At 34.8% G+C, this 16,533-nt stretch overlaps 1 protein-coding gene across 2 annotated transcripts in view; it reads right to left on the reverse strand.

The window, feature by feature from the left end:
• Window positions 1–16,533, reverse strand: part of PDHX (pyruvate dehydrogenase complex component X) — a 45,216-nt gene that overhangs the window by 8,863 nt on the left and 19,820 nt on the right. For both annotated transcript variants that reach the window (XM_086748133.1, XM_086748134.1), the window contains exons 5-9: window positions 15,102–15,289; window positions 12,975–13,073; window positions 7,778–7,961; window positions 5,981–6,128; window positions 1,140–1,198 (exon numbers count right to left, since the gene is read on the reverse strand). In XM_086748133.1, coding sequence (XP_086604259.1) covers window positions 1,140–1,198; window positions 5,981–6,128; window positions 7,778–7,961; window positions 12,975–13,073; window positions 15,102–15,289 — 678 coding nt within the window. The remainder of the gene's footprint in view (window positions 1–1,139; window positions 1,199–5,980; window positions 6,129–7,777; window positions 7,962–12,974; window positions 13,074–15,101; window positions 15,290–16,533) is intronic.

The raw sequence follows: 16,533 nt of genomic DNA on the forward strand, positions 1-16,533 counted from the left end.
CCATGGCAATATCAAATGGCTTCAAAATCTGCATTCATCTATTGTTACACATAAGCACATTGGCTTGATAACGAGGGCAAACTCCACAGGAGTGTTTGAGGATCGAGCATGTGTCCCTCTTAATTATCTTTCTACATGACAGAGATCTTTTCCAGCTGTTAGTGATACCACTAAAAGACAATTTTTTCCTCCTGAACCTTAAAAATACTGGCCTTCAGGCTGGTCAGAACTCCCACCTATGACTCATTCTAAAATTAAGTGCGAACAATTTAAACTAAAACCACTCCACATCTAAGTGAAACCATCACAGTTCTTTCTTTTCACAATTTTGGAAATAAGATTAATTTCACATTCTGTTTTCCAAGTGATTACATTTGAGACACTCTCGACTAAGCAGAGACAATTCCAAAGTGTGGGAGTTCTCCTAAAGAACGATCTCTGTAACCTTTCAGTTTCAAAAAAATTAAGTGCCACTGGGAGTGTTTTCCAAGCAGAGCAATCAACACAAATTGGAAGGCAATGTATCTAGTTCTACCCAGAGAACACGCTAATAGCTTATGGAGACTGTGAAGCCAGTTCAGCAGGGAATCAGTAGATCCTAATGAAATTTAAGGTCTTAACTTCAGGATGTATTGAAATAATTTACTTTTACATTGACAAAGGGAACAATGACAATCCTTAGCAATTAGCAAAGACTGGTTGCCTGAAGAATTTTTAATTCAAAGCAGAGATGACTGACTATGCCATCAGAATACACCTGAGGTAATACACAAAATTGTTATGACTTGGATAAATATTTGTTTATAACTGTAAGAGAAAATAAGATGCAATAGCAAAGAACAGAACACTTACCTTGCCAATTGCTTTAGTCTGCTGACAAAGCATCTACCATTATCTGCAGATGATAACTGTAGTAAGGGAATCTTTACTAAGAAGTTCTCATTTTCACAGTCCACAGCATAGACAGTGTAGAGAATTTTACGTGGTGAGCTTAAAAAAACCTGACAGTAAGTGATAAAGACTTACAAGGCCTGCTATGATTGCACTCCTATCTTCATATAGGCTCACAAAATACTTCTCGTCTCCTTCTCAGTTTACCATAAAATACACCTTTTTAAAAAGTCAAATTATTCACTTACCTTCAGAGTAACTGCAGTTGCCTTGATGATAAAATCATTTACAGATACTTTAATGTCATCTGCCAAAAGAAAAAACAACAACAATCACTGCTCATAAGACTTGTTTGTGTGATGACAAGATTCCAGTGATTTAGCAGATTTGCTTCTTTGAAAAATTGCCAGAAAGTAACTCATCTTCAAACTACAATCATAAAAGCAAGAAAACTTTTCTCCACCTTGGGAGAAAAGGAGTATCATCAAGGAAAAGTCTCCTGAGCAGAGACATCCTTGCTGACTGTTACTAGATTAAAAAAGCTGCAAACTTGAGTATTACTATTCATTCTTATAAGTAGCAGCACATATGTGTTTTATGCTTTACATATTTACTGTCTATGTAGAAATCTATTGTAGGACCTAAATATACAGAGACAATACTGGAGACTACTATTCTTTATGTACTGTGACGTATTAACTGGAATAACTGCAGAGATTAGCTTTTATTCAGCTATAAATCAGAAGTATGTTATTCTCCAGTGACCTTTAGAGCCCTAAAATGTAAGAATTCGCAAGGTGAAGGCATCTGTCAATCCTTAAAATGGGTTAACAGTATATTCTAAAGCAGGCTGCAAAATATGGAGTGACAAAGTTGTTAAATTAAAAACAAAGCTACATTAAAAAAAAAAGGCAGCAATAGCCAGCAGCAGATAAGATAACCTTGAGAGGACTACATATTTTCCATGAAGCCTAAGGAATACTGCGTAACGTTTAGTACATTTGCTTCCTTTTCCCAATAGCTCAGGAGAAAGGAGGGATGGAAACAATGTCTATGTTTGTCTGTACCTCCTAAGCTTTAGGAGACCAAAAGTACTTACTGAAATCAGGACTGGTAGGAGAAGCAAAGCCTATAGATACAATGCAGAATATGCCACGGTTGCTGTATCCTAAAGATGCATCACATTTACACAATATTAAACGCATCATTCTCACAACAAAAAAGTTACATTACTCTGCTACTAACATCACTGCTGCCAGTCGAGCAGATCAAGAAGCAAAATTACTTCATTTTTGAGTCTGGTTTATGGCATGTAATACATACACCTTTAGAAACGCATTGTAAAGGGAAAATTATTTATAAATAATTATATTATATAAAATCTTCTTAAGTGATCATAAAATTGGGGGAATGAACCAAGTATCCTCTTACCACATAACTGTCCTGCAATAATTGCCATGATTAGCAATCTACGTGTAAGAAGAGAGCCAAAATTCTAACATAACACAATGGAATTTGCATTGACAGAATTTCACATCAGACAAATCTGTATCTTGGTCATCAAATATATTTTTGTATTTTGTATCTTGATTTATATGTTACCTAAGCCTTGGTAAAAGTGTCACTGACCACTAGCGGGGCAGGAATATATGACTATATGAAAATATAGGGGCACAGTTAAATGAAGTATGTCTTATAATATTTTACCTTCAATCACTGAAGTTTATGGCAGGGGTAACTGCTATATTTTACCCCCAAAACAAAGCTTACAGTAGGGAATGCTGCATAAAACTTCCATATTATGTCTCATCATGTAATAGAAATCACCATCATTTCCATCAGGGGGGAAGAAAAAAACAAAACAAAACAAAACAAAAAAAACCCCACACACCCCAAAAAAAACCTACCAGGATTATCTCTGCAATTCAATTTTATGCAAAGATATATGGCTCCTTCCTATCCTTACATTTAAGAAAAATATTCATTAAGAATCCACAGCAGCAGGAGAGATGTGAAAAATTCTAAGCAAGCAAGTAGTCCTAAGCCAATTTTTACTTCATTTCTTATGACCTGTCACTGTTTAAAGAATGTATCAGCATCATAAACTGTCTTTGACATTAACCTGTGAACAAGACATCATAAAAAAAAAAAAAAAGAAAAAAAAAAAAAGAAAAAGTCTCTAGGTTTCACAGACTTCAGTTAAACATTAGAACATTCAGCACTTCTCAGAACTCGACCTAATTTGTGCAGGTTAAATAAAGGCACAGCAGTATCAGCAATAGATGGCCCCAGCTTTCACGCTCTTCTCCAAATGCTTCAAACAAGGAGGAGAAAGCACTTGCTGTCTCAATCAGAACAACAATAAAAATGTAAATGTACTGAATGTAGAGTTCACATGGCTTCATAAAACTATCAATTGAACCTGAACCTACAAGCTTTCAAACCATGAGAGCAATGAGGAAGCTTTAGAACAAAACTCGAAGTGTAACATATCCACTGTCTTAGACCAATAAATATTCACTTTTCATTATTGTAGTGTATGCTGTTTTCGACGTTACTATCAATTTTATTTCTACTAGTTGGTGTAATGATGAGGATGCACAAGTAAAAGCTGAAGTATTGAGAACAAATTATTTAAATGGTACTAGAAAAAAAGGACTCATTGAATAACATCAAGAAGAATCCACCTGAGGTTGTCTGTGTACCTTCTTATGTAGACAGCTGGATTCTCCCATGAACATCTTTAGTCTTTAGAAATAAACTTTGATCTTTAAAAAAAAAAGTATAGTAGGATGAAAAAAAGAAAACAAAACAAAACCTCAAAACTGTTTCTCCTCATTATAAAACAATGGGCATTTAATACTTTTTACCCAAATAACAGACTTAGTACCAGGCTATGAGGTGTATGTGTGCATGTCACCTTCACTGCTTGCTTAGTGCAGCTTGAATACTGTGGAAAATGAGATTTCATAAAATGGAATGAATGATGAATATAAATTTAATTTTCCAAGTGGCAGAGATTAATCTGCATGCCTGGAATAGTATCCAAACTTTGTAGGTATTGAAAAGTCAAGTTTTGTAAACAAATATATGATTCTTTCACCATGAGCTAAACCTATCAAAAGAAAAAGTAAGTAATATTTTCCCAATTTGATTTTAAAAGGGATCTCTCCTCTAAAAGAATGAAAATTAATTTTAAGAGCTATGCATAATTAGTTTGGCTGCAACTGATAAACGTCAACTGATCTCAACCAATTTCTAGCAGATAAAATGCAACAGATGCCATGTCATTTTAGCCAAAGATAAGATGTTGTCAATTCAATATACAAAATTACAGACCTCAGACACTAGAAATAAACATTATACTTTATGAAGAATATTCCATATTTTATAGAAACTTAAGACAAGAAGAATCACTTACAGATATCGCGATCAGACATACTACATGACCTTGACTAATTTATCACGTTCTGCCTTAGAACCAGATAGATTTCCTGAGAATGCTACTCTTCCTGGACAGCTGCAGCCAAACCTCATTTCTCAAGATATTTGAATTAGTTAGCGCTCCAGGGACAAGCAGGAAATTGAAGGCAGGCATTGCCCCCACCCAGGCCTATCTCCCTTCCCCTCAGCTACTGCTTCCTACTTTGCAACATCACCTCAATCGTGGTTGCATAACTGTTTTGCAGGTCTGATGTCAAAATGTATCAGTAGATTGGTACAGCTTAAAATAACTCAAGTTTTGGCATCAGAGGGAATGATGAAACTACGGAGGCAGAAACATGCAGCACAGGTTTACTGTTTAATCCATAAAAATATATATATATATAAAAAAATCTATAACTTCCATAAGTGGCTTAGGAGATAAGCAAAGATGGAACATGTGACTGAAAAAGGACAGTGAATTCATCACTAATTTTTTCCACAGCTTACCAGATTTGTGACAGAGATATGACCTTGCTAAGAAAAACAGTCCTACAGTGGAACTGCTCAACAATTCTCTCTGATCTTATTTCACTATAGTCCTTTAAATTCTTGTTCAACGTGTGTAATTAATGGAAAATAGCCTTATAAGTGTGATGGAAGAAAAAGCACAGTACATTACAAAATAAGTTTTTCCTCAGGCTTAAATATCTGAGTCAAAAGACACAATTTCTAGGAAATCGTCTAACTTAAGGTGAGTTACTGAAGAGCAAGATGTCCTAGATTAATACACGTCTAACCTACTCTGCTGTAAATCTGGCTTAATCAAATTAACTTACAGATGTCAAAGCTTTATGAAAACATTTGTTGCCACATTTCTGACACTGGTATTTATAAATAGATTGCACTGTGCTGGTGTCCTCTTTACAGAATATTAGACCAGCTATGAAATTTAAAAAAAAGAAAAATGTTAGTAACTACAAGCAATTGCAAGAACTGATATAATATAAAATGATGCTTTCCTAAAGAGTTTCCACAGGTTTTGGTTTAATATCTTCATGAACTACAAAACTGGAACCATATCCTGCAAGCAACATTAAAATCAATATATTGACCAAATATTTCTAAATATAAAGTTTATTTAAATTAAGAAGATCATGATGTTAAAGTAATAAAAATTTTCATTCATTTTTTTTTACCCAATTAAGCAGAAGTCCTTAAAAAGACACTAAACACACACTTGTGATATTTTGCATGAAAATAGTGTTCTATTGAAAAATCCTCTTAAAAAAAAAAAAAAAGAATGTAATTTATACTTTGTTGAACTGACATTTGGGATAGAAGATTCTAGCCTGCACAGTTACTTTTGAAACTATTAAAACATCCTATTGCACAGTACACTCAGCTGATTTTAGCAAAAACAAAGCAATCTTTGACTATGACCTTATCTTCTGTCTTCCTGTATCTTGATATGTTGTCCAATTCAATAGTCACAGGGAACCACATATAGAATACCGAAAAAGATTATTTGAATGTATGGAGTTCTACCTATACAAAAATCCACACCTCCTGGGCAAGATTACGTAAACAAGACAAAGTATGCATTGTTATGTTATCTTATGCATATAAGTACCACATGTTATAGTAAACGAATTTAATCACTAACCTTTGGCTAATTCTTTTCTTAATTTCAAAATAGCATCAATGTCACAGTCAGCGGCAGCATACGCATGAGGTATAGTAGATTTAGACTCCGTTAATCTCTTAGCAATAACTCTTCGGATATTGCTAGCTGGGATTTCTGTGAATGTGCCCTGAAAGAAATCATATGCTGCATATTAAATACCAAGACAGCAAACATACTTCCCCTTTGCTGAAACAGGACTCCAGCATTGATGCATTATCATCAGTGACTCCTGCTCACTTCAAATATCCCCTAGATATCAGAGTGATACATTTCAACTACTGAAATCAATATGATTAAGACCACTGAGTGTTCTAGTCTATTCCACTTAACTTGGATCAACTCAACAGGTTTTACAGAGTAAAGATAGTTGCCCTTTACAGTACAGAATTAATCCTACTACTCTAGTAGACTACTTAAAAAAAAAAAAAAAATCCAAATACTCAAGCATTAATTCTCAGATAGAGTTTATAAGCACTGTTCCATCTGCCAGATCTGGCATATTGCTCAGAATATGCTTTGTTCCATTTAAATAGTAATAGAGAATTTCCTCAGTAAGCTACTGCTTTTTCATTTCCCTGAGTGGTTCCTTAAGACAGGCTTTATTGCGTATCTTTTCTGTTATTCCTCTCTCTCCTTCCAGATATATTCAGTAACGACTCAACGCAAAAGTTTTTCCAGCTTCTTCATAGGAGCAAGTCAACTGTCAAGGAATCTCTTGAAACATCAGTGACTATAGGAAGCAAGAAAAGAAGTGATTCTCTAAAACATTATTTTGTATACCTAATCTTCAGCACATACAATACATACATAGTACTCAAGATGACAACAAATTGCTATATGTATGTTCTGCTGCCATGACAAAAACATTTTTTTCTGTAATGGAAAAATACGTAAGTTTGAGCATTTTGGTTCTTTGTACAGTGCAAAAAAAAAAAAGCGCCATATTTTCTGAATATATGAATTGTATTAATTGAATTTAATTAATTAATATTAATTGAATTTAATTAATTGTATAATTGAATATTAATTGTAGCTACATTGTAAATTTCAGCCTGTAGATACTTCAAATTTAATTCTAGAGTCAGAAAGGTTTTTCCTCCCATTTTTCACAAAAGCTTTTTGATTCCTACTAATGTGCATTTCAGCATGGGCATTTCTTCTTTAAAAAATAATTTCTAGTATTTCTAACATTTCAAATTAACATAAGAACTGTATCTAGATGCTAGAGTTTGCAAAATTACTCTTCAAAGCAATCACTAAGCCCTTTCCTTCCTCGTTTCTTGATAACTCATGAATGGACATTTGCATAAACTTACTTTGCAGGAAAGCAAACAAATAAAGTACAGTAAAAATAAATCAGGATTCACATTTCTCTGACTTTGGAAATACACACTGACATACTGATTCTGCAGCAGTTGAGGGAAAGGGTGTACTGTTGATTTCCAAACTAGTGGCATCTTCTTGTTTGGGAAGTGAAATAAAACTGCTGCCTCTCTGACTTTCCTCTTTCCAAGGTCTGCAACGTAAATCTTTTCATGGCTTCAATTTGCAAGTTACAGAAAGTAGTGTGCAGACCATTATTTCAAGAGCTCTGCAGTTTGAATTGCACTGCTTTAGAATCACTCAAACATAGTAAAAACTGCATATGACTGGGCTCAGCATCTGAGTGGTCTTAGTTTCTTTTATCTCTCCAGTTCTGGAAATTTCATACAGCTACTTAAGTAGCTGTGGCAATATTTAGCTGTAGCAATGCTGAAGACTTAACAGAAATGTTACCGGTGCAGCAGGTTGTCCTGGTGTGGAAACTGGTGGAACTGCTGGCCTTGGATAAGCAGAAGTCACAGCTGTTGCTTGCGATGCAGAAGGCACTGCAGTAGGCTGGGAAGGAGCTGGAGAAACCACAGGTTTCAATTCACTGGGTTTGCCCTTCTGCTTCTCTTGCAGAAGTTTGAGAGCATCCCTTGCAATTAAACACAGTGAAATACTTCTGTAAATATAAGGGACTGAATATGCAGTAACAGAAAACATTTGTGTTAGAGATAACATTCATCATCTCTGATTGTGAGTGTACAAACCAATTTGTGAATTGCACTAACAACTCCTGTAAATAAGATATCAGAACACACTTAGGCTATAAAGTCTCAAATAAAAGATGTTTCATCTGTTATATTTGTAATCATTTGAATTTAAAGTAATTAATTAGTGCTTACAGAAAATTGAGCAGTACATTTATCATTCATTTTTTCTGTACCTTTCTGATACAAATATGCACAGACATGTGTAGATAGTATAAAAGCCCATGCTTCATAAGCAATTTGAAAGATAGCACCACATGGAAGAACCAAAGCCAAAAACTGAGCAACATCTAACAGTTCCAGTTGTGGCTGAACCTTGTCTGCTCTATAAGCATTCTCCCAGAGCCTTTATATGGATACAGCTATCACCACAAAACTTCCCTCTTGTGGGCACAGTACGACACACAAAACTAAAGTCCCATCTTTAAGCTATAATCTACATCTACATGGTGCATTGTATTTATAAAGCAACATGCTAAATATCAGCACGTAGGACCCTAAACAGAAAAGACTGCATTTACAGCACCACTGCCAACTGCAAGGGAAATAAGCTGTAGTAAAATTTCTGGTTTGCAGTTGTAACTGCATCTATACTAGTGACTTGTTAGAAGAGCTATATCAATCATAGATCTCTCTTTACGCTCCAGATCTGACACAAAGGTCTGTATCATATATGTTGGATAAATCTGTAACTTCATGAAGACACCACCACAGGCCGTAAACAAAGGTTTACGTACACAATGTCTTATTACATAAGCTGGAGAAGGAAATTAAAAACAAATGTAAAAATCAGACTACTTACAACCATACCATGGCTTTGAAACATAAGCCATAAATACTAAAAAAAGCTATACAATTTCATTAGATTACTGCTTGAGTGAGAGTCTATTCTTGAGTGAGAGTCAACAGTTAATGTGTTATTAAATTTTTGCAGAAAGGAAAAATCTCAGAACAACATTATGCATTCTTAGTTCTTCCTCAGAAAGCAGCATTTCAAAACCAAGAACTGAAAACTGAAAAGCTCTGTATGTTCTATATGATGCCTTTTACTGATTGCTGACTTGCTTCAACTTATTTTTAGATTCAATACATACTTCAGCAAATTATATTAAAAATAAAAAGAATGAGCTCAGGACATAAATTTGTCATAATTGAAGCTGTTAGTTGTTTTCCCAAATTAACATGTTAACCAAGACTTGTTTTAAAAATAAGTGTTTAGTATTTAACGTAACTACTATATCAGAGAAAAAAAATAGATTTCATTGAATGAAAATAATCTCCTACAATTAAAATTTGAGACAGAAAAAAAAGTAACTGCATGACATAATGCAACTTTCCTAGTTAACATATTAGAAGCTACCAAAAATTACTTAAGGGTTTTAACTTGGCAGTCATAAGAGACAGACCATCTGCTCATTATATTCCATAACACATAAAATAAAGCTTTTATAGCTTTTTATATATTCTAAAGCTAAAGAAATGCTTTTAAATTACTCCCATATATTATGCAAATAACAAAAACCAGATGGTCCTACCTATCGCAGGCAAGTCAAAATGCTTTAATAACTTCAGTGGCTTTTAGTGTGTTAACTGAAAAACGTATTACCAAAATTAAGCTTATTTTTAGATTAGAAGATTCTCTCAGAAGGTTTTGAAACTCATGCATGAGATACAAATATATATAAAATATACATATATAAAATTCACATTTCACATATATTTGTATTTTTATACATTATATAAATATTTGTTATACAGACATACAAAAATAATTTCCCCTCCACAATGCTACATGGTTTAACTGATTAAGAAAAAGAGGTACAACAATGTTGTGACTGTCACAGGTGCAAGATTGCAAGCCTGCATACAAGTAGCATTGGAGGACATACCAAAGCAAATCAAACTAAACAGATTTCAGTACAAGTCAGGCAAATAGATATTTTACTAGAACTGGAAAAGGAAGGGTTGGATACGTCTTTTCAACTACTCTATCAACAAAGGATAGTAATGGAGCAACATGAGAGAGGTAACAAGAGAGAGCAAAGTCTGCTCCCCAGTAAAAGGTATCAGAGCTCGGTAAACATTTATTAAACAAAAATACCCCTTACCAAACTTATTATTTATTATTAGAAGTATGCAGATTCTGGCAACTCTGCTACACTTCAGTTTACCACTACTACAGAAGTGTGTAGTCTTTCCACTTCATGTTAGCCAAAATCCAAAGAACAGCAGAAGTAAACTGAGTATTTTGTGCTCAGAATATACTGTTTGAAATTGACAAGTTGTAGGTTATACACCCCTCTCCTCCCTAAAAAAAAAAAAATCACTAAGGATCCAACAGTGCAAGAGGAGATGCACAGATTGACACTAGCTTCCTCTGGTGGATGTTACTGTTACTAAATTGTCCCAATCCCCCTTCACCTGAACATCCGATTAGTCAATTCATAGAAGATTTCCTGGAAGAAGGAAAAAGGTGAGCAGACAATGTTACACATCGGAAACTTCTAGATGTTGGACTTAATGCACTATCAACGTTATAGAAGGAACTCACTGCTCCGTACTGGCAGCTGACAAACCGCACGCAGCACAGATCCCACCGTAAGTCTGCACTCCATACATACAGATGAACTGACTCTGGAAAACCAGCACTGCATGTGCACTGTGCCTTATTTGCAAGCTGAAAATGCAAATGCCTGAGCAGCTCTGAGATCTCAAATCACATTAAGTTAGTAACAGCTGGTAGGAAGGTACAGATGGAAGGAACATGGTCTCAGACACACACAGTTATTTTTGGTAACTAGTTCCCCCACCTTTTTATGTATAAATTCATAGATCACTAATAAACAGGATGAGAAAGGGTAAAAGTAGTCTGAAATAACCAACAATTTTAACACAGCTCTTGCAAACAGTGTCTGAATTGATGACTAGGAACATGGTGCAATCTCTGACAGAACTTGAGAGTTCCTTTGTACTGACACATCAATTTTTTAGTGTAGTTCTGAAGAAAGCAGAGGATATTGCTTAAAAAAAAAAAAAAAAAGCTGCCATTCCATAAAAGAAAAACAAGTAGGAAGATGACAACAGTAGTTCAGCCTTGCACAGATACATAAAAGAAATTATGTATCAGCCTACTAAGGGAGTAGATTATGACAGAGGAAGCTATTAAGTGAAAGCTCCTATTCCTGTTAAAAGTTTTACAGTTAATTGAATTTAGAGATAGAAAGTTAGGGGGAAAGAATTTTGCTTGCTTACATAACTCACTGTCTTTGTTCCTCGTAATCTGGTGAGTGTGAGCCCTGTTCAATAACGAAACTCAGTTTAAAAGTGAAAAGTGAACTTGCAACACTCAAATAATTAACCACTAGTCTACTTGGCAAAGAGACCCTGAGTCACCCAGCTATAAAACACATTATTTTCAACTGTAATCTCAAGTTAGCAAAAGAAGTATTTTCCTGAACATCTGTAGCAGCTTTCTACAAAAATCTGCAAGCATTTCATTTCAAACTGAACATAATAGCAAAGCCTGTAGGCATCTGAAAGACTAACAGCATTTCAAAAGAATGGTTAAAAAAATCCCAGGTTATATCTTAAAACAACATTTCAAAGTTTAATCTTTTGTACAGAAGAAAGCAGTTTCGAAGAAGGATTTTGTTAGATAATTCTCATAGCTACAGAAAATTCTTTGCTACATCTCTGTGACAACTAGGGAATGTTAATTAGGTAGCTTAAAGTCCTAGAGGGTTTCCACCTGCCATAGCCTAGAAACACACCATAAATTACCATCACACTTACATAATTGAGAAAAAAATATCTCTGATAATATGATGTTATATAGGATATTTTATCTATCCGACTCCTTATTTTAATTCAACTCAGACAAAGACCATGGGAAAATGTTTTGAAAAAAAACCAGACTTCTACTGTCTGCTTCTCTGGGTTCAATTCCAAGTTACACTGATCTGGTTGTCTTTGAATGGAACTAAAATTACGGCAGTTAACAAGGTCTGCGCAGCTGAATGATGGCATGTGTCAAAAAGAATAATTTTACTGAGAACAAAAATAAGTATTCCTGCCAAAATCCTCATCTCCGGTAACATACACACTAATGTGAAGATAACGCACTATTTTAAGGCTAAGGGCTCTGTATCTACCACAACACATTTTTATACACAAGTTCCCCACTCCAAGGCTTGAGTGCCAACAATTACATTAGAATACTCAAAAAGTATAGTAAACTACTAGAAGTTTGATCGTAACAAACCACAGGCTTGTAAACAAACATTCTTTAAATCAAAGACAGGGAAAAAAAAACAAAGATGGAAGAAAAACATAACTCTGGATTTCCTACCATTGTACTTCATTGCTCTCCCCAGTCTAATAAAAAAGGGAACAAATTAAATCCTGACAGACTTCATAACTGAACTTCAGTGAAAGAAGAAAAAGACCTAAACTCCCCAAAGAAAAGGAGTTGAAGAAAACAGGCCACTGGTATTTTATTCTGGCTCTGAATACATCTCTTAGTAGCAAAATTATCAAGATCCACAATGGTAGCTAACAGTGGTGCCTAGGACTTGATAGCCACTATTAGGCTGAGCTGCAAGAAATGTGACAGCAGTACCACGCAGCTCAGATGGGATATAAAAACAAAGGTTTTTTTGGTTTGTTTTTTTTTTTTTTAACTAAAGGCTTCTTACAATATTTCCTAATTTATTCTCCATATCTTCTCAACATGTTTTTCAAATTTAATTAAGTCATTCCCTGGTAGAAAAAAAAAAAAACGGGAACACAAATATGTCTTTTTAAATAAATTGACTTCTCAAGTTCCTGGAGATTGCTCTAGGTTCAAAGGAACAAATAAGGGAATATGAGGTTGTAACTTTACTGAAATATCTACATACTCTTTAGTGAAGATTCCTCGAGGCCCAGAAGGTGTAATATTGCTTGGATCTAGTCCATGTGTCTCCAGAATGTTGCGTGCTGCTGGACTTAAACGAACCCTAAAGAAACGAGGAGAAAAATAAACTATTTAAACAATAAGATTAACTTAATTTCATTTAATGCATATCAAGGAGAAACTACACAATATACACTCTATTTCAGAAGCAACAGCTGAGGAAGAAAACAGATGTCTGTACAAAAGGCTGTGATCACTGAAGTCAGACCGTGCCCCTTCACAAAGCTTTAACGCAAGGATGAATTTAAAAAGACAATAATGACTTAAAGAGATCAAAATAAAGAGTAGAAAACTCATCCAAACTTTCCTCTTACAGCAGCAATGCAATATACTTGTGGATTCTTCTGGAAAAGGGTCGTAAGTGAAAAATGAAATACATTTTTTAATACCAGCTTGTTATAGTAACATCAAAAAATGAGTTTTAGAAGCTCAAACAAAATGGTTGCTCATCCCTATTATTTGTTTGGCTAGCTGTAATTGCATCATTAATGCAGCTGAGTTGTAATTGTAACATTACCTTTGCCCTATCTTCAATTTTATTTTATAGAATTGATTTAATGAAATATCTACTTTTTCAGAAAGCAAAAGCCACATAGATGTAGTTGCATAATTCAGTATCTGCTTTAGAAGACTAAGTAGTAAGCCCTCCCACACTCAAACATTTTAATCAGCATATACCTAAGATCCACTATAATACTAGTAAACCTGTACCTGTCATCTTGACCTAGATGGGGTACAGTCAATAGTAATATTTCTGCCTGGAAACAGAAACAGTGATCAACTACAAAGCACAGCATACAGCTACAGAGCACTCAGTGCACCTGAGCATGATTTGCTTTCTGAAATGAGGAAAAAAATAACATAACAGAATTCTTAGACACAAAAGCAGCAACATTTTCATAAAATAGAAAATACATGGTTTCAAGTCTTTCCACAAAATCTCCAACTCTATTTCCTAAAGGAGACTATATTTGCACCACACTAAGTTTTAAGAACTGTCCATAAGCCCTTGCAAAAAAAAAAAAAAAAAAAAAAAAAAATTGATAATTTGATTCCAAAGATGTAGATACATCTCCAATTAACAGCTGCAGTGAAACAGATGCACTTCTCATGTTCTTTGGTACTAAAATGCAAGATTTAATCCTTTCAAAGATTCTTTCCTTGCATCATCCTCCTACTATTAGTTGTCTTCCACTTGCATGAGAAGAGCCTAAATGCTGACAGCAAGAGTAAACATAGTAAACCAGACAGAAAAGTAATGAGGCTAAAAAAAAAAAAAACCACCCAAAAAACCAACCCCCCAAAAAAACAAAACAACCAAACTTTGCGCAGTACATGCTACCAGAATTTTTTAAAAAAGAAATTTTCTTTAATAGGCTGTAGCTGTACAGCATTTGTGTTGTAATTCACTCCAAACAAGGAGTGATACCTCCAAATAAGGTACACCCTGAGAACACAAACCAGTGATTTACAGATTACTGTTATCTGACTAACACTTAGGGGTTAATTTACTCCCACTTCAAGATGTTTGCAATGCCTAGAGTACCCTAACAGATCAAGACAAAACAAAACTAACAAAGAGGACATAAAACTACAGTTCTGAGTTTTTCGCGTTCCACCTTTATAAAAATAAGAATAATTTTTTTCTAATATCAAAAGTGCAAGAGCTTGGAAGGGTTTTGGAGTGTGCCATTTGTTTGGGGTTTTTTTTCTCCTAAAAAAGCAATAGAAAATAAGTTATAGGTAAACTCAGCATCTGATGCATAAGCATTAGTGTCCATCATATATAACACGACTTCTTCCTAACCTAAGCTTAGAATCCTTCATAAAGCAATTGTATGTCAGAATAAAAGCACATCCATACAAAGTGGTCTAATAAAACTATGTTGTTCAAATTGACTTACTGGGCTTACAAGCAAAGAAAAATTCTGGGCAGGCAAGCTTTATTACCTCACACATACTGAAACACCTCTTAAACAGCTTAGTAGTAGGTAAAAGGAGACAAAAGATTCTTCTTGGTTCAGCTCTACTGATCTAAGAGTTCTACTTCATAACAAACATAGAAACTTACTGCAATTTTCCAGGTTGATGTTCCAGTTTAGGAGGGGCTGAAACTGAAGGACCTGCAGGAGCTGGTGGAGCCACGGAAGATGAATCACCAGCATCAGCTGGTATTTCAACTTGCTTCCAGTCTTGTCCTTCCTCTACCAGCAGACCAATTAGTGAGCCCAAGCGCACATTTTTGCTTCCTTCTTCCACCTAAATTTAAGACAATGAGAACATTAAGGTACATATTGCACCATCTAGACTAATATGACTAAAAATGGTAGATGTGAAAATTTCAGGCATATTAACGACACTTCATCAAGAAAATATATCCCATTTTATTCCTACTATTAATAAGAAGACTCATGACTGAAATTAATTACCATTGCTATTATAAGGCGAGAAGTATTAACTTATGCCCCAAAAATCCCATACATCTAAAGTTAGCATTCAGAAATCAAAGTAAGTTCCAGACTACTAAGTACCTCCAAGAATAAAGTCACATTAGCTACTGAAGACAAATGTGGATGCCTTACCTTTGCAAACAGAGCCTGAAAATTTTGCTGGACACATTGAGCAGATGTACTTTGAGGTATATAACCTGTATCTAGCAGCGTTACTTTTTAAAACACAAGCTTGTAAATTCAGAAGCTAAGGGAACAAAAAGAGACAAAAGCCCATACTAACGGTGTTCCGTTACTTCTTTCTGAAAAAGACAACATGCACTTTCCTCTAAGTTTGTTATTTGGCACTGGTTATATTAAAATAGACAAGTCTGTCACATGGTGTGTAAATCACTGTTCTAAAGAACACCTGAACAGAAATATTACAGAAAGATAAGTATAATCTAATCTAAATATAATCTAATTAGATGAGATAAAGCCAATTTATTCTAGATGTTCCTTTTAAAACAAAAGGATGACTGTATCACAAAGTATCTCTTTGATGCTTTAGAGATAAAGGCATAGCAGTCATGGTAAATTAACAATCTAATGAAGGGCTCCTCCTACAGTCTCTGAAACGGCTGCAGAAGTGCAGCCGTTGGTCCTCAAAAGCAGTAACATCTCCAGGGCATTAGGCCACATGTAAAAATAGCCCTTTAGGACCACAGGTAGTCAAATACAACTTACGATTTTACCAGCCCAAATAGAGCTGACTTCCTAACAAAGAAAAAGGACATTATATATCCACCATAAAGCCACAGTGCACATACATTTGCCTTAAATGAAGCTGCTCTATATCGGCAATGCTGACATTTTACTGAAGAAAATGCAAATCACTATCATTTGAAAAGCGCAAAGACAGAGACACAAAAACATATACATAAGTATCAGGTATCACATTGTTCTTACTGCTACCTTAACTGAGTTTTCTAGGTACTTAAACACTAACAAATAAATCAGAATTCTGTAAAGACTGCACTAGGCAGACGGAAATACAAGTATGTTATTACTCAG

This window comes from Chlamydotis macqueenii, chromosome 5, assembly GCF_036417535.1.
Source record: "Chlamydotis macqueenii isolate bChlMac1 chromosome 5, bChlMac1.mat, whole genome shotgun sequence".
NCBI lineage: Eukaryota > Metazoa > Chordata > Aves > Otidiformes > Otididae > Chlamydotis > Chlamydotis macqueenii.